Source organism: Malurus melanocephalus, unplaced genomic scaffold (assembly GCF_030028575.1).
Source record: "Malurus melanocephalus ecotype Western Australia unplaced genomic scaffold, MMel_1.1 scaffold_103, whole genome shotgun sequence".
NCBI classification, from domain to species: domain Eukaryota; kingdom Metazoa; phylum Chordata; class Aves; order Passeriformes; family Maluridae; genus Malurus; species Malurus melanocephalus.
The window spans coordinates 1582575-1607029 of NW_026623335.1; the positions used below are offsets into that span (position 1 = coordinate 1582575).

The 24455-nt window shown below is 40.1% G+C and overlaps 1 protein-coding gene across 1 annotated transcript in view; it reads left to right on the forward strand.

Annotated features, from left to right (window-relative positions):
- RPP40 (ribonuclease P/MRP subunit p40) overlaps positions 1-11537 on the forward strand; it is a 12455-nt gene extending 918 nt beyond the window's left edge. Inside the window, exons 2-8 of the mRNA XM_057369142.1 lie at positions 1172-1316; positions 2550-2618; positions 4634-4729; positions 5874-5999; positions 9231-9429; positions 10337-10471; positions 11209-11537. Of these exons, the coding sequence (XP_057225125.1) occupies positions 1172-1316; positions 2550-2618; positions 4634-4729; positions 5874-5999; positions 9231-9429; positions 10337-10471; positions 11209-11407 (969 nt within the window). The 3' untranslated portion in view covers positions 11408-11537. The remainder of the gene's footprint in view (positions 1-1171; positions 1317-2549; positions 2619-4633; positions 4730-5873; positions 6000-9230; positions 9430-10336; positions 10472-11208) is intronic.
- The last annotated feature ends 12918 nt before the right edge of the window (positions 11538-24455 follow it).

The following is a 24455-nucleotide window of genomic DNA, read 5'->3' on the forward strand; positions in this document are numbered from 1 at the left end:
AGTGTCTTTGTGGAAAAAATCCTGCATGTTTTCTGCCCACTATCAGTGGTACATCCTTCTCCCCAARCTTTGTTAACTTTGCCCTKGGTTTGAGGTCACTGAAGCATGTCCAGCCCTAAACTTTAACAATGACACCTRGATTTCACTTAGAGTTTGTTAGCTGTACTCTGTTTCWCGGATTAAATCTCCCTTYTTGTTGATTAGCYGTGAAAGTGAACAAAGATCAAACATCAAAGAACATCCTTCCTTAAGAAAATTTTTATGTATTCCACATTTTGCAGCAATCAGGCAGGACYCTGTTTCATAATGCCCTTTTCATTCCATGTAATTCTCTGAGCTAATTGTTAACTATTTCTGACTTCTGAGACATTTTTTAGCAGCTAATCAGAAAGCTTTCTACTGGGTGGCAGGCAGCTCGTTTGTCAGTCCTTCCYTCTTTTGAACATGTGTGCCAAGGAAGATCCGTACCTCTTCTCCAAGAGCTTTGGTAAATAAGTGTTCTGATGGATGGAGGGAGAAGCAAGGGGACAGACCTTTATGCTGCCTGGAAAGTTTCGTACTTGCTCATGCGTTATTTGCCATATATTACCTAGTTTTCCCTGGKCTGCCAGACTTCAGGGTTCTCTTGATCTATGGAAAATGTACAGGAAAGGTTTTAAGCAAAAGCTAAATTAAAGATTCTAWTTTGGTCTTTGCTTTTCCACTAAGAATAAAGAAAAGCTTAGATTACGTTTTTTGGTTACAACTACTTTGACAAGTACTCCAGCAAGGGCTGAAGGAGGTGTTCYGGTGTGGCATCAAACTAAATGTATAATGATGTGAAACAAGATCTTCTGTTGATCCATGATGAGTAAGATCATGTATTTACATAACACATCAAATGCGATTGTATAGAAAAAAGGTGAAAAGAATCCAAACTGAATAAACAAAAGTCAAATCACCGAATAATGTATTTGGTATACCTAGAGACTATGAAAATTGATATATTTTGAAGAACTGATATTATTGATACCTGATAGCCTGATACATTTTTCATSTCATTTTGATATACTATACCTACGTCGTTGAAATATAGACGTTTTCTTTTGTATTTCTTGTTGTTTGGTTGGATTGAGKTTTTTCCAGAACAGATTTTGAGATAGTATTTACATTACAAATGTSTTCCTAATAGGTGTCTTTTTTGATCCCGGAATGTGGCATGCTACCCGAAGTGCTGAAAAGCACAATTGCAGATATTGGAGAGTACTACCTGGTGAGGAATTTACCTGTCCATGAATTGGCCACTCAGGAATTCATTGATGCTTTTGTGAAGAAAGGTAAGGAGGAAATCAGAACAGAACAAGTGCAGAAGTAATGTACTTTTCTTATAGCACAGTCATATTTTTAATAGTCTTATTTATTCTGTAAAGTATTTTAAAGGAGGAAAAGTACTAAGCAAATTCTGCATGAATTTGTTTATATGCCTTTTTCTGCTTTGTCATGTGTCACAACATTTGTTTGCACTCACAAAACTCCAAAACTCCTGTGATTGTTCCTTATAAATTTCTCCCTATTCCATCTCAATTCTGAAAGCCAGCTATCAAGAGGGCTTCCATGTATCTTCACACCTGTTTCTTCTACACTCATCTTTATGCAGATTCCTGTAGAAATCTTCCTTCTCCCTTTCTTATTCCTTCATACTTCAACACGGAGCTGTGTTGAGCTGTGTTCCACAGCAGGCAAGAGAAAAATATGCTTCCTTATTTTTTATTTTTCGCTAACAGAGCTGTGACAGCTCGTCCTTACCCAGTAAGAGTGAAATGGATGTGAACATACAACCTCTSCCCAACCAACTCATGGTTGTATAATCTGACCATGCTGTTTTCATCTAGCAGGGCCCTCCCCTTTAGCTTATGATAGCTGTTGTACCCTTCAGCTAATGGCCAGAGAGACAAAAAGAAATTTATAGGGAAAAGAGAGAAGAACAATGAGTATGTAGATGAAACTGGAGAATAAGAGATCCATTACTTGGTAAATGTGGAACTCTTTTCTTATTTCTTTCAATCTTATGAATGTTTTTATGCTAGCAGCATTATGGAAACAATACTGAGAGTATTGGAAGCAATACACAGAGTTCACAGGATCTGAGATTTGTATTTTAATAAACAGAATTGGTTAGTGGCAGATAATGCAACAAAATATATTTTGTTATGCTAGTGTCTTCCACCTTGTTTTTGTGTGGTAGTGGAAATATGTCTGGGAAAAAAATTGGGTTTTCCATTTGCTGACTGGGAGAGTCACAGGTAGAAGGAAAGAAAATGTCTTCATATTGGGGCATATTGTTAATGTTATCCCTATTACAGGTCCTTTAAAATATTGCCAGCACAGGATTTATAAAAATAACAGCAATGTTATTTTGCTTGAGAAGGTGGAAGAAAKTWAGTTGRTGAAAACAGGARTGATTCAGATGGTATTTGGCATGCTTGGTTATCTTGAAGTGAATTGTTGATGTTGTTGTGTCTGTCTTTACAGGCTGTCTAATCTCATGTTTTTCTGCTTTACTGTTAAAGGTTCATGCTACGCACTTACCTATAAGACAAAAATTGATCAAGATAATACTGCAGCTCTGCTACCAAATGGTATGGGGAATTTGTTTCAGTTTTAGTAATACATGTCGATTGTGGTCTGGGTTGTTTCTGTTTTTTTTTAAATTTGGAATGATGTAAATTGGAAATAATGCTTACTGTACTTGCCAACTTCATTAGAAATATATGTGAATTGGAAAAAAAAATAATTTTAACTCTTTTTTCATTCATGCTGTTAAATTATTTATTGCATCTAAAGGAAATTAAAAAACAAAAATCAGCTTAATTTAAGTAAAATCAGATTGTCAATGCTTCAACCATAATTGCAATTGCTACAGGGGATTATTTTTGTKAAAACATTTCATTCCAACTTCTTGTTTCTGTCTTTAAGACAGAATTTGTATCAAAAAAAGAAAGTTATCAGCACTGCTTAGGAACAGTTTTAAAGTATTAAGTGTTTATTCTCATGAGACCCYACCTGGRGTACTTCATCCARCTCTGGGTCCCCAGCATGGGAAGGGTGTGGACCTGCTGGAACAAGTCCAGAGGAGGTCATAAAGRTGCTTACAGGGCTGGATCACCTGTCTATGAAGACAGGCTGAGAGCTGGGATTGTTCAGCCTGGAGAAGAGAAGGCTCTGGGAAGAATTAGAGCATCTTCCTGTACCTAAAGGGGGCTTGAAAAAGAATGATAGAGGAAATTTTTATAAGAGAAAGTAGTAATAGGACATGGGGGAATGGTTTGAGTGCTGGAAGAGGGTAGGTTTAGATTGGACATTTGAAAAAAAAAATCTTTACTGTTAGGGTGATGAGGTCCTGGAACAGGTTGTCCAGAGAAATTGTGGATGCCCCACCCCTAGAAGTGTTCAAGGCTAGGATGGATGGGGCTTTGAGCAACCTGGCCTAGTGAAAGATGTCCCTSCCAGCAGTAGGGTGGGTGAACTGGATAATCTTTAATATCCCTTCCAACCCAAACCATTTGAGGATTCTGTGAGGATTCTGTGATTCCCTCAGAACTATGTAACATGTTAGAAGTCCTCTTCACTTCCGTCAGTTTTATGGCAAGACATCATAAAACATCCCACATCTYAGGTGAGAAAGTGAAGCTATTTTGCGCGTCAATTACATTGTCTTATTTCTGTTTAATGGTATGTAAGATATAATAGAAATACAAAAAAAAAAAAGAAAATAGAAATACAAAAAAACCAAAAAAGTCTATCTGCCCTTACCTAAGAAGCTGTAGTATGGCAGGTGCCCATAAGACATGAGTAAATTCAGATTCTTCAGAAGAATTATTTTATGTGTCTGTTAGCACAGTCCTGTGGTTGTGGATACTTGGTAGCCATTGAGTTTGTGTGATACAGCTGTTACAAGCTGTGCACAGCTGTGGCAGAGACAGTGTTACAGTTCCTGGTGATGTCATTGTCTGGACTCCTCAGCAGCAGCCTTATTTGCTTGTGTTCTGTGCTGTGCTGTTGCTTGTGCAGCAGAACCCAAAGACTGTGGTAGAGAGCTGTTGTGTGAAGTTCTGTACCATGCAGCAGCAGCAGCCAGATCTGGTTTATGAGCACAGAAGCAGAACAGTTCCAGCAAGTATCAGCTCATCACTAACAAGCATGGTTTACTCAATGTGAGTAGTCCCACTGGACTTGGAGGAACTGCTTTTGTTTATTTAGTTGAGCAGTGCATGTTGAGCATGAATTACTACATCAGTTTACTAAATCAGGCCCTTGTGTAATGTAGTGCTGAGCTAATAAAACAGCAAGTGCTGGGGGTGAGTGGGGGAAAGATGGAGACAATGAACTGAGTAGTAAAAAAGCTATCATCATCTCAGGAATAGTATTACACTTTTCTTACTCTAGTTCACAAGACCTCTTTGATAAAAAATAATTGAGTTATAACCTTTTTTTTTTAAGGATTAATCTGGTAATCCATTTAACTGGAACTAAGGAGTCTGCATTACGTTAGTAATACCATTGATCTGAAGCTAATGTTGTAAAAGGTATATGGTTCTCCAAAGACTTCAAAGGGAACCAAATAGAAGATTATTAAAATTTGTTTTGTTTATAGGAAAACTAATTCTGTCAGTGGATAAGGATACTTATGAGGAACTTGGACTGCAAGGTCGCCCTTCTCAGTATTCAGGCAAAAAAGTAATGAGATATAGTAAGTATGATTTATGTTAACAGGGCTTAGTTAAGAAGCACCTTGTTAGGATGTTGAAACTTTCCTTTCACAAAATTAGTTATTGTCTACATTATATTTTTCCAGATGCAAATACAAGGACTACCTGAAGTAAAAAAGTACTTTTTTTYGAAGTAGTAAAGCAGCTTTACGTATTACAAATACGTAATCTTTTCAGTACTCTACGAAATTTTTTATTTTGGRGGTTCTCATTGTCTTGTTTATACTGGAGTAACGTATGACTCAAGAATTCTTGCATACTCTGCATAGTGTCCATACCTTACAATTTAAATCAAAAAACAATAAACTGACTAAGGAGATATTTAAAATATGCGCACTGTACAAATTCAGTGAAGAGCCTCACCCAAGACTGCTTGCTTGAAAGGGAAGATTGTACTATGTTTCACACATTTAAAATAGTAGTCTCCATTTACCAAACACTTGGAAAATACAGTTTTTTAACATCTGCAGAGGAGATTCTTGAGTATGATTTTTGTTAATTTGTCTTTCTAGTAAATGGAAAAAAACCAAATGTGAGCTATGCCATTTCAAATGTATTGGAACTTGCAGCAGTACATAAGTATAGTTATATAAAAACTATAGGGGAGGAAACTTGTTATCACTAATAAGTATTTTGGCAAAATGGGACATTATTTTACSATTCTGATTGTCAAAATATATCAGGAAATTTCCATTTGAAAAAGAAATATAAATTATCCGTGGAACAATTCACCTAAAAAAAACCAACCTGTTGAAAAAGTGTCACTGCTATATACATGACTTTACTTGTTAGAAATTCTAGCTTTATTTTTTTACTGCTAATAGCTTGCCTAATTGCCAAGATATTTTTAAGGCACTGTTTAGGGACTTCTGTCAATACCATTTCAAGAGGAATCTGTTCCTCCAGTCACTAGGAGGCAATTCCAGATTATATCAAAATAAGGACAGCGGGAGGTGAATACTTATTTATATAAGGAAGAGTCATGTTCACATAATCAAATACTTTGTAAAGATGCTGTATATGTAAAAAGGAAGTTTAATGATCTTTGGTTTCTTTGTGCTCTTCTAAGTTAATAATAAAATTTATTTAAATTTAGTTCCAATAGCTATTGTGCACTTTCTGCAGTTATCACTATTGACTTGACTGATGCTGGATTTCACCCTGAGAGCAAAAARTATAACAGAGTGCTTTGGGCCTTGAGAGAGAAGAAACCTTTAGAATTTGACTTCCTAMTGGCTTGGTATAATACAGGTAATAAGAATTAAATTAAAAACTAAAATGCAGCTGACATGAAGTCCTAATATTTTTTGTTTAGTCTTCTTTTCTAGTGGTTGTCCAAATGCATTTTCAGTGGAGGGAAARGTTAGATTCAAAATGTGTATGGGTGGGATTTTTTTGTTTGGTTGGTTAATTTGTTTGGGATGGGGAGGGTGTTACTCCCTATGCACAGAACATCTCAGTTCAGGGACACGGTGGTGATTCAGTGCAGATGTATTAGTTGCTTCATTTTCTTTCTCTATGTTGCCCAGGCTTTCTGGCAAAACTTTGCCTGTTTGGTGATGCTGCCCCTTCTTTATAAGTTTTTGACATGCATAATCATTACCAATGGAGTTTTTTTCTTTAATTAATACACATAAGTTATATATCTGGCTGCATACTTAAGATGGGGAGCTCTGATTTCCKTATTAGTTACAGGACATGTACAGAGTCCCTGTTTCCATCATGTGCCATGTGCACTGATACACAGTTTGCTCTTTGATTACTTTATTCTCAAGCACTTGTTTGAGGTTGGAGCCAAGTAAGAGGTTGCTATAAGAAATTGTATTGTTTCAGATCATCTTTTAGTATTTGTTTATCTACTGTTTCCTAATTACACTATCTTTTCTTMTGGTAGTCAAGTATTGTTCCTCTTCTGAGGGTCATTTTTCAAAGTCCCCGGTTGTTTGTATACCTCAGAACAGGCTGTATGTAGCATTTACATAGAATTGATGAAAACTGCAAGTGTTTGTACTGAAAAGCATGGTTTTCYTCATCACAGATGTGCAATTTTTGGTGTTCTGCTTTGAGTCTCCACACTAGGGAGAAGGRATATTAGAAAGGTCCCTGAGAATGGTTTCCCATCTCTTTTTTACGTTGTTCATTTTCCTCAGCTCTTCAAGACAAGTCTGAGAAGGAGTTAACTGATCAGAGAAATGCAATCTGCTTACAGGAGAGTCCTTTAAGAGTGTCCCATGTTTCACTTTAGTCCTTTGTGTTTCCCCTCCCCCTTTCTAAGTACTAATCATATGACAAGGATGCTTCCTTGTTTGTCATACAGAAATTATTTAAAGGCATGCAATTCCCAACCTTGTAATCTTCAGGAAAGAGTCACAGTGAAGGCTGTTGCTACCATAAATGGTGWCATAAATCCAACTGAGGTGGCAGATCTTCACGCGCAGCTTGCTTGGATTTATTGACCCTGGTCAGAGAGCAAAATGCCTCTAGGGCCACCATTTTTCTTATGTTTGCTGCTGCCCATGTTAACAGCATTCAGGAAGAATAGCATTTTTTTTCCTCACTGTTTTACATCCCAAAAGCAGGTCAGGTCAATCATTTCCTGAATATGCAGTTAAATCTGAATGCCTTTCTGTGGAAGRATCTTGTGCTCATAACACACAAAAGACTATTAGTTCCTTAGTACTGACAAAAATAAAACTTTTATAGGTTTTTATTAATAGATWTGAGACATTGTGTAGATTCTGCTTGAAGGGAAAAAGTGGGCTGTGTTTTGTCGAGAGAATCTGTGTCCTCTGAACATTCTGCTTTCAGCCTTTCTGCTGATACCTGGTGTTTCTTGCTATGGCCAGCACTGCAAGATTTTTGGTTTTCATACCASATTTTCCCACATTGTGGTTTTGGCACTAAGAAGAACAGGAAAAGGGAATGTGGAGTGTCTCATGATTTTAGTGACAGAAGCAATACAATCTTTTTTCTATTGCTGTAATTTCTATCACAATTCTACATGTTCATTGGATGAAATTCAGTGGCCTCTGAAAAGCATTGACAGCTTAGTTGAAGTTAACATGGAAAGCTGTGCTATAGCTAGAGGAATTGTTCTGTCAGGGTCTTGACTGTAGTCTTTGAGATTTCCTGCATTTTGGACTATAGCTGAGGCTCCCATATGCAGCAGACATATCAAATGTATGATTCTGTATATTTTACAAGGATTTCTACGGCATTATGATACCTTCTTTGAACCTGTTAGTCTAACAAATGCCTATAGGAAGTAAGGAAGATATCTCTTCTGGCACTCTTCAGACTTAAGTATATCTGTTTAAAATACTAAATTAAGAAGAATTCAGTGACTGCCTGTCTTCATCACTGTGCCCTTTGGAACTTGGACAGCGTTTTTTTGAAGACTGACTAAAAAAGATCAGCTTAACAGTCCTTTTTCTACTGCCCCAAAATGATTGTCCTTGATGACATAAATATGGCTGAGCTTAGGCAGTCCATATTTTCTRATAGCAGATTTTAGATATAATGTTYCTCAGTGAACTCTACCCTGTTCTTGAATTTCTGCTGTACATATCTGCCTTTTCTGTGGTATTTGAATGTTGCTCTGCACTTCAGAYTTTTCACAAGTAAGGTATTATTTCTGGGTCTCCTAGACATCCATTGTTACTTTTTTGAAAATAGCACACATTGTCTGGAATTTGAAATATAGGAGGATTGATTCCATGTCAATTACCTTCGTGCTTCAAAAGCAAGTTGGTTAGTATCTCTGAATTTAAAATATGGTTAGGGTTAAAATTAGGTTAGGGGTTTTTTTTTTGTCTAGGTTAGGATTTTAGAATTTTACCTGCTGTTTTGGATCTCTTACTAGTACTTTCCCACATGTCCATCAAGGTACATTTTACTCTTGCAGCCACACTGCATTTGAAGAGTTAGTGAAGGGGGGGGCAGGTAGGGGTGGTGGACATTTGTATATATTTTGGTTTCTTTACCCTCTCCCCTTTCCTCTCTCATCAGTCCTTGTGCTCCAGGTTATCGTAGAGTTCCTCTTGGCATCATTGATGAATCTGTTCTTAAACCTGCAGTCAGTCAGGTGCTCATTTTGCCATTATTCAGGGAAAACGCCATTCTGGGATGACATTCCTGCTCCATTTCATCTGTTCTTTTTCAGGAACACTCTGCRTGCTTCTTCTTAATAAGCTCATTTTCTTACTTACCCAGTTAATTCTGCTTAAATTTTCCATTGATAAATCTACACTTTGTAGTTAGATAACAAATTTATTGAGCTGTACTAAATTGCTGAATCTTACACTAGCTTTTATTTCCAAGAAAATAAGGAAACTGAAGATTCTAAGGCTTTTGCCATAGATTAACAGCATGTAAGCAGTTTCATGCTGCAATTTTTGCATTTAYATACGAATCTTTCATGTATTCATTGGTTCTTTTGTTTAGTAGTTTCATAACAGCTGTTTGTGGTACTGTGTTGTTAAGGTGCAGAGGGATCAACATTGATGTCATACTTTTCAAAAAACCAGATACARGCCCTGAAGCCAAAAATAACATTCAGCACCTTAAGGGACTTGCAGTGTCCAGTGTTACAAAGTAATGATCTRCAAGGAAAGCCAGAGGAGTCCTGCAGCACAGAAGAACTCTTTGAATGGCTGGGTGCTGTCTTGAATGAAGTTAGCTTGTAAGTATTTGAACTTGTTTGATCTCTAAAAATGTTTCAAGTAAGGAAAGCCACAATTGATTTTAATAAATAGTTGAATAGTAATTAAGACACTGTATGCAAGTGGGAAGTCTGTTACACAGTTAAATGTTTGTTATAAGYCTTGAGTGACTTTATCTGTATTTTTAGGGGTACCCRTGTGTACTGGTTTGGGCTGGGAYAGAGTTAATTTTCTTCATAGTAASTGTTGTGGTGCTGTGCTTTGGATTTATGACCAAGAGTGTTGATAACGGGATGTTTTAGCTGTGATGAGCAGGGCTTGCACTGTGTCAGGGCCTTGTTCTGTCTCTTGTATGGCCCTGCCAGTGAGGAGGCTGGGGGTGGCMGGAGGCTGGGAGGGAACCCAGCCAGGACAGCAGACCCCAGCTGAGCAGAGGGACATCCCACACCRTGGGATTTGGTGACATGCTCAGCAATAAAAGCTAGGGGAAGGGTGCATGGGAAATGTTCATAGTCCCAGCGTTGGTCTTCTCAAGTCAGAAGCCCTTCCTGGAGGTGGCTGCACATCTGCCTGCCCATGGGAAGTAGTAGATTAATTCCTTTTAATGYTTTGCTTTCATGTGCAACTTTTCCTCTGCTTGTTAAACTGTCTTTATCTCAACCCATGCATTTTCTCCCATTACCCTTTCGTTTCTAGGTGGGAGTGAGTAAGTGAACAGCTGTGTGGTGTTTGGGTGCTTATTGGGTTAACCCACAGCACCATGAGATCTTTTGTATTAATTGCTTGGTCATTAGTTACTTTGGCATTAATTTAGATGATATACATAGATACTACTTGTTTGGTACAAGTTTTGATTACTAAAACATCTTATAGAATATTTAAAGTATTTTTATTTTAGTTGCTTTACTGTTCGGTTTTTTTTTCCAGAGACAACAAATCATCCAGCTTCTTATCAACCTATTGCTGCCCTGAGCCCAACACAGTGGTGGAAAAAGCTTTTTTGTGCACAATCACAGGCTTTATAATTCCTGAGAAGATTATTCAGTTATTGGAGCAGCTGTGGTAAGGGCTGACCGGAGCACATTACTAAAACACTTGTACTCAAACACTGCTTAATATTTGAAATCACTTTTAAATTGTTTTCAGTTGGAGGTAAATAGCAAAATATGTAAATGAAGACTTTTTTTTAATTAGGAAATGAGCTGGGAGCTTGACATCGCTATGAAAAAATAATAAACAATTCTGGATTCCTCGAATTTGAAAAAGTCTGTTTTATATTCCACTCATTTTAAGAATTTTAAGAAACCATCTGTACTGTACTCCTACATTTTTTAAATGTTGAGTGGATAGTATCTGGTTTTGATTATTTGTAATGTATTTCCTCTCTGGTGGTAAAAGTATTTGTGTCAAGCATAGCCCAACTATGTTACCTCCTCAGATGTCCTTTTTTTCTTCCCTGATAGCAATTGTTCTGATTAAATGTTCAGTTTTCTGAAAGACGGTGCATGCTGTARGAAATTCAGAACTGCTACTTTACAACTTAGAACTTTTTGTAATTGTTATAAATRGCAGGTTTGCCATGTCTAAAATTATGGTAGGAATAATAGTCAATCTTACTTTGTTCCCCTGTGTATTCTGATAGAGTATTTTCTTATATTTATTGTGTACWAAACAGAGTTTTTAAACTGTTAATAAATTTCCACTAAAGTGTGTCTTTGATTGCTTTGCTTTATACTGYAGACTTGAATGTGCTGCCTGTTCCATTATAATCACTGATTTTSTTATCTTCTTGCTTGCAGTTGCTATTTTGGTGAACCAAAACTGGCGTATTGGCTGACCTTAACGGTGCATGGCTTTGCGGACAGCCCTGTTTCCTGGAGAGAAGTTGAACATGGTTTCCACAAAGGAGGAGAGAACTTGTACAACTTTGTCATTTTCAGAAATCTGGACTACTGGCTTCAGATGGCTGTAGGAGCTTATGATGATTGTCCTCCATAAACCTACGTCCACATAAGAAGTTCTCTAATAACCCTTGTTACTGATAGAAAACTAATAAAATATTTTTTATAGAAGTAATTATGTAACAGGTTCAGTACTAAGAATCTGTTACATGTTTTTGTTATTTGTAGCCAATGGAAGGAATGGATTTGTGTTTCTTCGCTGTCATACAGTGCCTTCTGAAAAGTTTCACAGTTCTAGCTTTTAAGAAAAGTTAAGTTTCCGAGAGTTTTTCTTGGGAATTGGCTGTAGGTAGTGCTCTTTTCCAGGAGCAAATTTGGAATTTGAGAGTTAGCTTTAGAGATTGCTACCTAAAGTATTTGACAGGAAGGCTTATTTTGGGACTATGTGTTTTATTTCTTTACATTAAAGATCAGTAAAAGCTTCATATAACTGTTTAAGATATTCTAGCCTGCATGCTAGCGAAAAAATTAAATGGGATGATGTGTTCTCCCTGATTTGGTAGGTGTTAGGAGAATTAAGGTTAGGAGAAGGTGTGTGGCAGTGAAAGGACCACCCATTAAACATGGAAAAAGTGAAAGCTTACTCACCTGCGCCCCTGATTTTGAGATCACAATTGGTTGTCAGAGGTGCATTTCTGACAGGGATGCAAAGATCTGCTGCTTGCTTCCTAATTGACCTACACACACACACACACACACACACTCACACACAATCTTGATTTTTAAAAGTAGGATGCAGTTCTTGCTTACAGGGCAATTCATGGAGCTGAGATCTCACTCTGATGTTATTGCAGACACATTTCTGGGAAGAAAGCTGTGGACATGCCCTCACACAATGCACTTGATGTGAAACAGGTTTCATTAACAATGAGCAGTAATACTGAGAGCATAGACAGCTATAAAGAATCCAGGTTACTCCTATTGAAATCCATGGAAAGGTGGATAATGTTTTGGGGAAGGCAGGATTTGAGTTTTGTTTTAAGGAGTGGGTATGTGTCATTAAACTACCAACGCAGCGCTAAAATTGAGGTTTTTCACTTGATGGAGTGACAGATTGGTACTGGAAAGTGGGGGAAAGCTGTAGTGGAAATTCAGGGTGAATGGCACAGAAATGCAGAAATGGGAAGCAAATGAGTTCTACTTTTGTCTGTTTATTRTCTCTTCAGTGAGGAGAATCATGCTTGATGATTTATGGGGTGGTATTTGTCTATCACACACCTCCACTAACCATAATCCCCTTCTGCTCAAGTTTTGGTTCACGTCTTACAAAACACAACTCTGATGAATCAGCCAACACTTTTCTAAATCCAGGTGTTGTTTCTCAAAATTGTGCTGCTGTGAGATGTTTCTGGTAGGCTWCCAGGAGCAGAGCTTACGTGTACAGATATAGACTCACACAGTAAAGCAACCTAACAGGGTTGACTRAAGCATTGTTTCATCACTGCCTAAGCGTGAACGACTTGAGCTGTTGGCTAAAGTCAGCTTTTGAAAGTGTCTATTGAGGCATTGTAGACTTTCATGAAAGACAAAGTATCTTCCTTTTTCTTCTTGATCAGAAGGTTGAGTTTTTGCTTGAGCTTTCCTGGAAGCTACACATGTAGCAAAAACTCTTAATACCAAGTCAAAAATCCTAATTTTTTATGAAAAATTGAAGYTTGTAGCTTCAGAGCTGCTGTTGGCCAGTGAATGTGAACATCTTTCTACCAGTAAAAAGCAGTAAAACATTTTCCTCAACAGTGTGTATACAGGCATACAAACAAGTGTTATATATACTGCTTGGCAGGAAAAAAAAGCCACCCAGAAGTAAGATTGTTGTATGGGTGGGTTTGCTTCCCACAGTGATCCCAGAAGCAGCTGTGGGACGTGACTCTGAGGTGGCAGCAGTAGCACCAGGTGAAGCGATTTTTCTAATGAGTGCTTGGTTGCAAGAGCAGGTTGGGCTCCTTGGTGGAGCAGGTGCCTGCAGAAATGCTGTTGGGTACACAGTGATTGCCTCAGTGAGACCATTCTGGAAGKCAAGCTGAGAAGAAGGATTTTAGTTCTCACTTCTCAGCATGTGAGTATTAAGGTTAATTTTTCTTTGTTTTAATGGATGTCTAGGGAAACGCCAGCAGATTGGTCAGTAGATATCTCTGCCTCCTGTCTGCACAGGCAATGGACTGCAAGCATTTCTCAAAGGTCAGTGTTGTAGGYAGACCTGTTTGTGCTGCTTCCTGCAGTCTATGGTTGTCTGCTTGTGATGGCTTCGAATGGCTTTTCCAGCTAAGGAAGGGATTAAAATGCTGTTTCTGAATTGTGTAACTTGAGATGCTGARTTGGTTTCTAGCTTTCCCTTGTTTTCTTTAAACCTGTGTAAAGTACAATTGAAAAACCTTGTGCTGTTMATAGGCACTGCAGTTCGTACGCTCMTGGACTCTGTGAGGTGACACRAGATCCATGCTTTCTAGCAAGGTCCMTTGGTGGATTTGCCTCTAAGGAGRCAATCCAGAMTCYAGAGGAAGAGCCTTTCCTCTGCTTGCTGGATTTTGTAGTCRCAGAGAAGAACAACTTGGGGTGGAATTTAGTCCCATCTTTGCTCTTGCAAAAAACTGAACCCAAGAGGATATTTTTTCCTGGAATGAGATATAGCAACCTATCCTTTACCATCTGCCAGGTCAGATGGAGTACTGTGTCTCCCCAGGAGACTCCCCAGCACGTAGGAGACCCTTGCTGAGATGAGGAATAGGAAGGCATTGCTCAAACATTTGGGGATTCCTTTAGGAGGGAAGACCCAAGGCTGAGCCAGGTGGGCAGTAGTTCGAGGAAGAATTGGGCAGGGCACATGAAAAGGAGATAAAAGYTTTTACCTGAGAATGAAAGATGGTTGCTGGTGGTGTTCGTGCCCTTTGTGCCTGCCTGTGAGGGAGGACAGGAAAAGCAAAGGGTTCCTGAGGGCTGCAAAAGTAATGGGGAGCAGCTGTGCACCAGCTGCTTCTGAGATCAAAGGCGACTAAGTGCTTACTAAAAAATTTTGCCTCTGGGGAGTGTTTTATCTAGCATGGGGAAGGAGAGCCAAATATCTGAATGCAAAGACAAGCCTGAGGCAAGCTGGTTGTGTGAGAAGTAGAGGTTTTGTTGTCCTGGAATGYGGACAGACAGTGATAAGCCACTCCTTGAGAGCTGAGGAATTGCTCTGCTTTAACCTCAGCTTTCTACTGAGCTGTACAGTCCTGYCTCTCTGCTGGTGGATGGAGAGAGAATATTGTTGAGAGATTACTGGGGGGTAGCAGAACCATCTGGAAATGGGCCACAAACACCATGTGCTTTTCCAGCACACCTTTGACTGAGTGTTCATGTGTGTCTGGAGATTGGTGGGTGTAGAACAAATAGAGAACAAACTTTCATGTTGACAAAAGGAGATAAAAGCTGAGGTCATTGGATAGCACAGTATTATACAATATCACTCTAAATAGAACATATCTGCCTTTTTGGTTTGCAAATGCTGACTGAATCAGAAACCTGGAGAAATAAAAGTATGTATCCCATAAATATTTGTATCCCATAAAGGTATGCATCCCATTAGCAAGAGTGGGAGACTAATGGTGGTGATAGTATTGTTGTGTGAGGAAGGCGATGAGGGGACTCAGAGAAAGTTAGAGATAAGGATGTGAAAAAGAAATTTCTTTCTTGGATTCCAGAGATGTTGTGCTTGCAGAGGGAAAACAGCAAGATTTGGCAAAGGAGGAATTTKGGGAATGCAGAAGAGACAAGCATATGTGCTCATCTAAGGCAGCTCAAAAGGGAGGTGACAGAGCTTAATGAAAGAGAAGCATAAACTCTGTTCTGGCTGCATCATTCTGTCTTTCAGTGGGAAACATCCCTTTTGAAGAGGCTAGTCAATGTGTAAAGTTGGTTGACTGGAAAAAAAGCCAAGTTCATACATCATCAGCCTGGGATTTGCATAGCAATTATGTGAGTAAGGAAGGTTCCACAAAATAATGCTCTTGTTAGAAGTAATGTATGTGCTTTTATTGTTCCTTGCTGCAGGCTGCCCCTCTTTGGCTTACAGAGAAGTTATAGAGTGTTATAGAAATGCCAAAAATGTAAAAGCATCTTGAGACAGGTTGGATTCTGTTGATGTCACTGTTAATTGCAATTAGCAGCTGGGCTCCTCACCCAACGCTGCAGAGCCACAGTGGAGTTTTTTTGCCCATGCAGGAAGTGCCCCTGCTACAGCTATTACAAAARTAAATGGTAAGGCAGACAAAAGGTATAAAGGAAAAGGACAGCTTAGAGGGGTGTTGCTCTTCCCTCTCTCATGGGAGGTGCACAGCAAACCAGTGGCTGATCCAGGATTAGAATGAAGGCTTTTTGTAGCTAGTCCAGTACTCTAGCTGCTGATGCTAGATTAGTGTWCCTCTGATGCTGCTAATTAAAGATTAATGCATGCAATCGACTCTGTCTTAATGTGGCAGCTATACTGGAACATGCTTGAACTGCTTCTCTTTATAATTTTTATTCACAGAGTAGAGCTCAAAGACCAAAACTGGAGACTAATTCRGTTAGTGGGCTGTTAAATAGCCACCACCTTCTGAATAGTAACAAGAACTTCAGAAATATCTGCTATAAACTTAAGCAACTTCTTACAAAGCAGTGGCCTTTGTTTCACCCTTGGAAGTGGCCTCCAGCACTACATAACAATACTTGTTTTAATGCAGCTGTATGCAGGAGCCAAAATGGGGAGCTACAGTGACTTGAGCAGTTTTCAGGTTTCCAGAAAGCAAGGTGCAGGGTGCCTGGGCTAAGGCAAGTTTGCTTTTGTTGGTTTTATTACAACAATTTAGTTATTGGAATATAACTAAAGGATTTGTTTGACTTGGGTGACTGAAAAATTTCCTAAGCAGTGGTATATGCTCTTCTCTGCTCTCCCTACCTCACTGTAAAATACAGATAAATGTTATTAGTATTATTGCTGTTAATGCCTAAGCCTGGTGTCCAGATTCAATAGATGCCAAAAACCTTTCTGCATCATACATCAATAGGGTTGCAAAGAATGCAAAGGGACTAAATTTTATTATGTGGTTGCCATTGAATAACAGAACATTTATTGATTTATCATGAAGACAATTATTTCTAATTTCATCACTGTTGAAGTTTTTAGCCTTCTTCAGCACTGCTAAAAGGAGAATGTATTTTTTTTGGAAAAAGGCTTTATCTTGAGACTCTATAGGAAACTAGTGCTATTACATGGCWATTTTCAAAAGTTTTTGTAGTTTGGAATTGGCAAAAATCCTTAACAAACTAGGCACTACACTGCTATTTGTACAACACCAATTACTATTTATGAAGAGAGTTTTCTTTGTTATTGAAGGAAATGAAGAATTTAAATGGTCAGCTTTTGCAGGGCAAAATACAAAAGCAGTGATACATCAGTTCTTGGGCCTGATTTATGGTCAGCTTTAGTTCTCCTGGTGTTTTCGTTTCCCCATAATTGATTTAAATGCCATATCATGTACTTGTGACTGATTTGACAGGAAGGTGGTGGTGTGTTCCTGGTGTCACTGATGTCTCTACTGTTGGATGTACATCTACGGGTTGGCATGACTTGCATCTTTCATATTAAATACCGAGGAATCACAGTCTGAGACATGTGGAACCTCTGTGCCCGATCTTAAAGGTCAGTAGGAATAGCTGGCATTTAGCAATTCAGAGTATGGGTTTGCAAGTTCCATGAATAAAGTCTTTAAAATTATATAAGTACCCTCAGATTATACCTGTAAAAAGCAGCAGTTCCTACAGAGTTTTGAAGACTTTAAAAAAGCAGACTACTGTGGTACTTATTTGTAGGCAATTAATTCCCCAATGGCATCGGCAGCCTTCAGGCTGGATACCCAGCCCCACAAAGTGCATTTGCTCTTTTGCTCAGAAAAGTGTGTGTGCTGAGTAGTGAGCTAYCTACCCGACTTGGAGACACAGAACACTGCTCTTTTGGATTCTAGTGCAACCTGCTCTGGTGGAAGAGGAAAATTGGCTGAGGCTTTTTGTTGGTGTTTTTTGTGGAGATGGTTGGACAGGACATGAGGATAGACAGTTTGAGACAGAAGGAGAAGGGTGCCTGAAGAGATGTGATAGACACTTCTGGGTTTTAGTTGTAGCCCCAATAACAAATTGCTGGGTGACCTTTTACAAGTAGCTCAGCAGTTCTGTGCTGCTCTGACACTTTCCCATTCAGTGCAACAGCCTCAGAGATGCTGCTTGCTCTGCAAAGCACTCTGAGAGAGCCGTAGGTTACCATTTGAGAGCCGTAGGTTACCATTCAGTGCTCACAGAATTAACCTGAGAACCTGGACTCCATGCTTCCCATATCTGTTTTCTGCTGAAGACTCCTGATCAGAGTGGGGTGGTTTTGGCCAGGGCCTCAGGGCAATACAAGTCTTATTCTTCCTCCACCTGCCCGGAGAGGATGAAAGTGGAGGAAATGGGATGGGGTTTGCTCTGCTGGAGGCAGGACTGTAATGTGCTGGAAGAACATGGCTCCATTTAGTCAGCAACATTGCAGAGAACAGAGGGACAGAGGGTAACTAAGGGTAACATGAAGCATCTGGGATATTTATAAAAATGTGAAATGCCTTTTCTTATGAAAAGAATGGCTGTGCTTCATTAAAGGCACCAAAACCAAAGTGGGAACATGCTTTGTGAATCAGGAGGAAGAGCAGTCCATAGCAGTTGCTAATCTATTTATGTTCCAGTCGTGCTCASAGTGCAGCTTTGAGGTCTGAAGCTCTTGTAATTGCCTGGAATATGCCACTCTGCAGCAAGATTCATTGTTCTGCTCTCCCTGAGAGGAAGGGATTTTTAGCTGTAGGACTTTGCTTTCAGTTGAGCAGAGAGACATGGCTAAATTCCCATGCATTGTTTTGCTGAAACACTATTAATTATGGCTCCCATTATAAGCATGTCAGTTCTATGTGATCTAGGCAAAAATTGATGCATTTGGTGGGAAGCAGACAGACCTTTATTTTGGGGATTATACATGAGGTTTAGGAGCCAAGTTTTGATCTCTGTTGATAGAAGTCCCTTAAACTTTGCAGARTCAGTAGGATGCTTTTTGGTTCCCTGATTTTTCAAAGGGTCAGAGACCTAATTTTTTTCTTTCCTTTTTCTCTACTTCTTGCTGCCAGGCTTTCTTTGCTATTCCCCAAGCAACCTCAAAACATTTAGACATTAAGCCTCTCATTAAATCAGAGTGAAATCAGAGCTCCGTGCCTTGCAATGAACATTTAGAGGGGCAAGATCCAGCAGGGATTGAACATGTTTTCAGGAAGTGATATAAGATGTGGCTTCAAAAGGGCTTCCAGCCCAACTTCTCCCCTGCTACTTTGCATGGGAACTTCTCTCATTTCTGCCTTTCCTTGAAGAGAAGTGAGTGCATTTTTAAATGATGAAGAATTCCYGTTGCTTTCTTTCAGGTCCCCAAGGTATTGTTGACTGTGGGAACTTCTCGGATAACTCCTATGGAAGTGGGAGCTTGGAGCGTAGCCATGACACTTCCATGTGAGAAAGCACACAGGCTCTGGGCAAAACTCTTCACTGGTGTTGGCAGACTGGGTAGAAAAGCCAATTTTTTTCTATAGATTTGTTTCTTTTGYGAATGACAATCTATGCTGACTTTTCCTTCCTGGGGCTAAGAGCAGAGTTGCTGCTAAGTTTCAACAGAACATGAGATGTTTTAGATCCAGATGCTGTTCTCTCTGCTTCTTCTCTAATACATGGCTTGATCAAATGAYTGATATGCTGAAGGACCTCTAGGATGGGGAGCTGTGAAGAAAATGTCTTTAATGTGTCTGTCAGAAGGTAGGCCTGCCCCATCCAGGGCTGCTTTGGTGCTCCATAATCTGGRAAGCTCTTTCTTGTCTTACTCCAGTATGCATTGGTGAGTTGGTTCAGGAAGTTCAGGTGCTCCTGGGCTCACTGGCATCTGTTTCTAAAACCAGACACTGTGCTGAAGCTGAGGAATCAGCCAGGGAGATGGGCTTGGCTGCAGGCAGGGGCCTGCTCGGTGTCCTGCTTGCCCAACCTGGCCCTTAGCCAGCAGTCACCACAGTCAGTGTAGAYGAGGAAGCAGGATTTCTTCTCAGGGAATACAAACTGCAGAGTTCGTGCCCTCTCTTCTGGAGGAGTAGTCTGACAACCAGCATCTGCACAGAAAGCCCTCAGCACTGAGACCTCGATCTCCTCTTTAGCTCATGAATTCTATAACATCCAAGATGGAGCTTGTTAGTTTTATAAATTTTCTTTCAGAGATCATTCATTTCCCTCAGAGACCTGCCATTTTCTCAAGGACACAAAAAATTGGTTGGAAACGAAGTTAAGGGGTTGAAAACTGTGGTGGTAACATGCAATGGATGTTTGGCTGAAGCTTTATCAATAACATAGAAATGGCTTCATGAACCAGACTTGTCCAAAATGTCATAGATGTTTGTCCCTGTAACTTRAGAGGATGTGGTAGAAGCAGCTTGGATTCTTAAGGTGTGTCAGATCATACAGCTCCTACTCTAAAGAGGTGCTGGTGGGCCCCTTTTAAACTCTGAATTAAATTTCAGCAAAACAAGTCTAAATGGATAAAGAAGAAAATGAATTTAGAAATTGGTCTTGCACATGAAAAATTTTGCCTTGAATCTTTCAGATAATCTAGAAATATATACAGTGTTTTCCAGACACGAGATGAGGTTCTGATGTCTCTTTCCAAACTTGACTCYAAACAATCTGGGAGTCTCATGGTGACAAGAGAACCAAGTGTTAAGATGGTAAACTCATGCCAAATACCTCTGAGCATGTTTAAGTTTATCCCATTCACAGTGAAGTGAGATACAGCCCTGTTCTAAGAGGAATTCTACAAACACAAGAATCTATGTAAAAAAAAATCAAGCAGCTGATCAGTGTTGTATAAACTCTCTTGGTTCCTTGCCCTGACACCACTATGTCAGGAGAAAAAGCCTCTTGATAATTGCCCGTGAAAGGCATTTAAATGTTTTTGTTAATYCCCCTGCAAGCATGCAGGTTTATGAGTGAGTACTGCTGTGGGTGGCATCCCCTGGTGACAGTGGCCCCTAAAGCTGTGTCCTCTCAACAGCTCTGAGCTCTTCTGTGTGACCCTGGATTAGGGCATATTTTTCTGGAATCAGATTTTTCAAAGAATTTTGTTTCAAYTTAGAAGTGGAAATAAGCAGCAGCTTCTTGTGGACTTCACTTTCTCTTGACTTCACTAATCTTCAGTTTGKTTTTTTGGGTTTTTTTGACCTCTACAATCATTTCCCTGTGTCTGTAATTTGAAATTAGTACAATCAGTTTTATTGCAGAGGGTATAAACTTTATATTCCTGCTGTCTAAACCCTTCCTGCATGAACTTTCTGGATGGTCTCAGAGAAGGTACTGGGGAATTGCCAAGGGGATCCATCACTCCTTGTTTTTCTTCTTMTCTCCCAATAGCATCTGACTTGTCTTGGTGATGGAAAAGGTTGGTATGTRGGAAAATCCTAAAACAGACTTTCAAGAGCAGTAACAGTGTGAGATAGTGAAAACCAGTTTCAAGAGATTGTCAAGAGCCAGGGAAAGCTTGCTGGGAAGGGAATTGAAGCTGACCCCAGAGAAGTCTGGACTATTAAGTTAATTATCCTGTCATGAGGTTTTTGAAAGCAAAGATGGAGCTCTATTAGCATGTTGGCTTCATGGCAAATGAGAGCTGGCTGGAGCCCGTTCATCTGCATGTATTTTTGGGATGAATTAGAGTCTAAAAGCCTGTGGGTTTTGTTGAAAAATGACATTTTGAAAGAGGGAAGTTGGCTGCTAGGGTTCAGAATCACAACAGAGCCAAAATAGCTTCATATTTCTCAAGCCTCAAGTCACTGTGAGGTCCAGATTATCCCAGGTGATGTGCAAATGCACAAGGATGGAGTATTGTGAGCTGCTGGGTTTGCATGAGAAGGGGGCAAAGGAAAATAAACCACAGTTGTCCATTATGTAAATACATGGCAGGTATGAAAAAGACTGAGCTCTTCAAACCTGATAATAGTTGTGAGGAAAGGCAATAAAAACAGGAAAAAGAGTTAGGGATATGAGTTAACTGAAAACTCAAACTGTGACTTCAGCCTTTGGCACAAGACAGCAGAATAAATAAAGCACGGCCAAGCTGGGGGGGCAGCGAAAGAGATGTGTCCAGAGCAGCACAAACAGTGAGTTTTGAGCCAGGGTACTGTGCATTGTGCTAGCAGGCATCGAGTTGGGTTTGTGGGAAAGATGGATAACAGCAAAACAGACTAAAGGATTTGAATAAAGGCAACCAAAGGATTGTGCTCCGGCCATTTTTGCACTCTGGTATGAATCAGATGCAGCTCCAGGGGACTTCAAAGATGAATACTGACATAATGCTAGGAGAGAAATGGGCTTTCTTTTCATTAGAAAAGATGCAGATTAGATAAAATTGTGATTTATACCATTCTGAGCATGTGGGAGCTGGCAACARGGACTGAGAAGGCAGCATATTACGGAGGCCTAAGGATAAAGGAACCAGATCCTGAGGGACTGCTTATTCTCTCCTGATACAAAATGATCATTAGGAAAGATAAACTTATTAAAACTAGATAGTAAATATAATTTGGGGCAGATTGTAGCCAACAGTGCTCAAGGCCTACTTCATGTCAGTGTGAATGGGAAATCAAGAGCCTAAATGTCTCAGTTTCTCTAATGCTGTTTGGTGGCAGCTCTGGGTAGGTCAAACAGGAAGAGCGCTGGGCTTCCTCCAGCACCCGTGTTCATTTGCCAGATCTTGCTGGCCTCTCCAGCTGGGAAAGGTTTCACATGTCCTTGTCAAAAGCTGCTCTGAGCGTTGGTGAAGTTCTGCTTCCAGGCTGGTTGGACAAGGGCAACGCAGCAGGGAGGGATGAAGGATGCTGAGTACATGGGCAGACACCACGCTGATCTCAGAGATGAGCAGGAATGCTGTGCCCAACCTCACAGGGGTCCTGCTTCATGTGGCTCCTGCCTCTTCCCTCAGTAAACCTGAGGGACACAATTTCTCATAATTCTGTATTTTGTATGATTCAATCGGGGATGTGTAGTTCCTGCTAAAGAAAGAAAACTACCACTTGGATTAATTCCTTCTAGGCAGGAAAAGCCTCTACAGATCAAGTAACAGTCCAAAATAATTTCAGTGTTTCACCTTTTGTTAAAAAAAAATTAAGCTTTTGGTTTACTACAGAAGACATCAAGGAGGATACCTGATGTCTACCTGTAGAGTTCCTGGAATTCCTTCTGTAAGTTTCCCCGTCATATATAATCTTGCACCAAGAATCATTAAAGTGAAGCTTCTGAAGCCATGCTGGGAGGCCCTGGTCTGCAGTTTTGTGAACATTTCAGATTTTCACAAGTGTTGATTTCAGAAATTGTACTGCAACAATGGTAGGTCATTGTGCAGGGCGATGAAACTGAGCAAAGTGGTCACGATGCAAAGGTAATTGGGTGACTTGTTAGAGAAACCTTTAAAAAAAGAACATAAGAGACAAAAATGTGGCTAAAATTCTTACAATGGGCAAAACCTGCTAAACTCCTTGGGTACGTTATCCATGCAGAACATACATTTGACTACTGAATGTTATGTATTGTGTGTCTGTGAGTAGTTGCTTATTATGTATCGTAAACGTATTTTAAATAAGTGTTTTAAAAAATTTAAGCAAGATTTATTTCCTGTTCGCTTTTAYTGACAGTTACRTCTAAATCTCATGGTTACTGTCAGRAATATCCAACTTTTCTACTGTCTTAAAGCCTAGGTTCGTTAATTTGCTCAAATGAAAAAGAGTAGGTATGAGGGAAAATCTATAGCAAAGAATTTTGAAAAGTTGGAGGTCGTTTTACTTGGCTGCAGGGCTGTGCAAATGGCTATGTGCTTGTCAGTTAAGCTGGTTTGAGGATCTTTTTACCCATTCTGGGCATCCAGCCAGTCTAACTTACAAAACTGCAATTATCATGATTGTTAGGAATAGCTCCACTTCTTCCCTCAGATTTCTTCTGCCTTGCTTCTTTTCTTCTTTGAGGAAGTCTTAAATTTTCCTGTCAGCTCTGAGGAGACCCTGATTTCCCCCTTAGGGSTTCCTGCAGAGATACAGAGCCACAGAGGCTCTCCAGCTCCCTGATAAATGTAATCCTATCAGAGGCAGCAACAAACCGCAGTGTCACTCCACAGGATCAAATCCCCAACCTACGAAGCCAGGTCTTGCTCCTAGGAGACGCACAGTGCTCTGGGTTTTTAAATTTTATCATTTAACAGAGAATTTATGAATTTTTTTTTTTAATTCATAGGCTGAGAGGCTTTGGCATTTGCATAAYTCCTCATTTATGACTGTGCCAGTTCTGGGGCAGTTGGTCAGTGAGMGCTTCCAAAGTATTTTGATGCCCTTCCATAAAACATGAAAAAGAAAGAGCCRGCACCAGATGCTGCTCCCCAGCAGCCTTTGGGCTGCAAGTGCCATGGTCTGAGGGTGCCTGGCGTAGGACAGCATTTACTGCACTCTTGCCTCTGGCCCCACAGTCTCCAGAAGGAATGAGCCACTTCTTCTGTCAGGCTCCTGGAGAACTCCTTTCCAAGCCTAGGGTGTAGGAGTGGATGGTTATCAGGGAGAGCACRCTGGAAGGTGCAGATCACAGGGATCAGCCTGTGAGGTGTTGATAGTGCCTTGATATCGTGGGGAAATGGGGCAAGGCTGTAACTTGAGCAGTGCTGCCTCTGCTCTTCCACCATCAGTGACGTGCAGGCAGCAGCGCAGGCACGGAGCCGTCTCAGCTCCTCAAACAGAGCTCCTGCAGGGTGTGATAGCAAAAACTGGTGTAGAAGATCCTTAATCTTGGCTGTCATCCTTGCGGAGGAGCCGTGCCTTTGTTGTGCTCCATGGATTCCGGGTGGGATGCTCTGATTCTCCTTTGTCTGTGCAAGTGGTTTCAGTCGGAGGGAGGGCCTGAGAGGGAAGATCCAGTGCTCCTCTCCCTCGTGCCTCATGCTGCCAGAGATAACCCATCTCCGGGCCCCACTGCTGGTGCTGCAGCTCTTCTTGGGT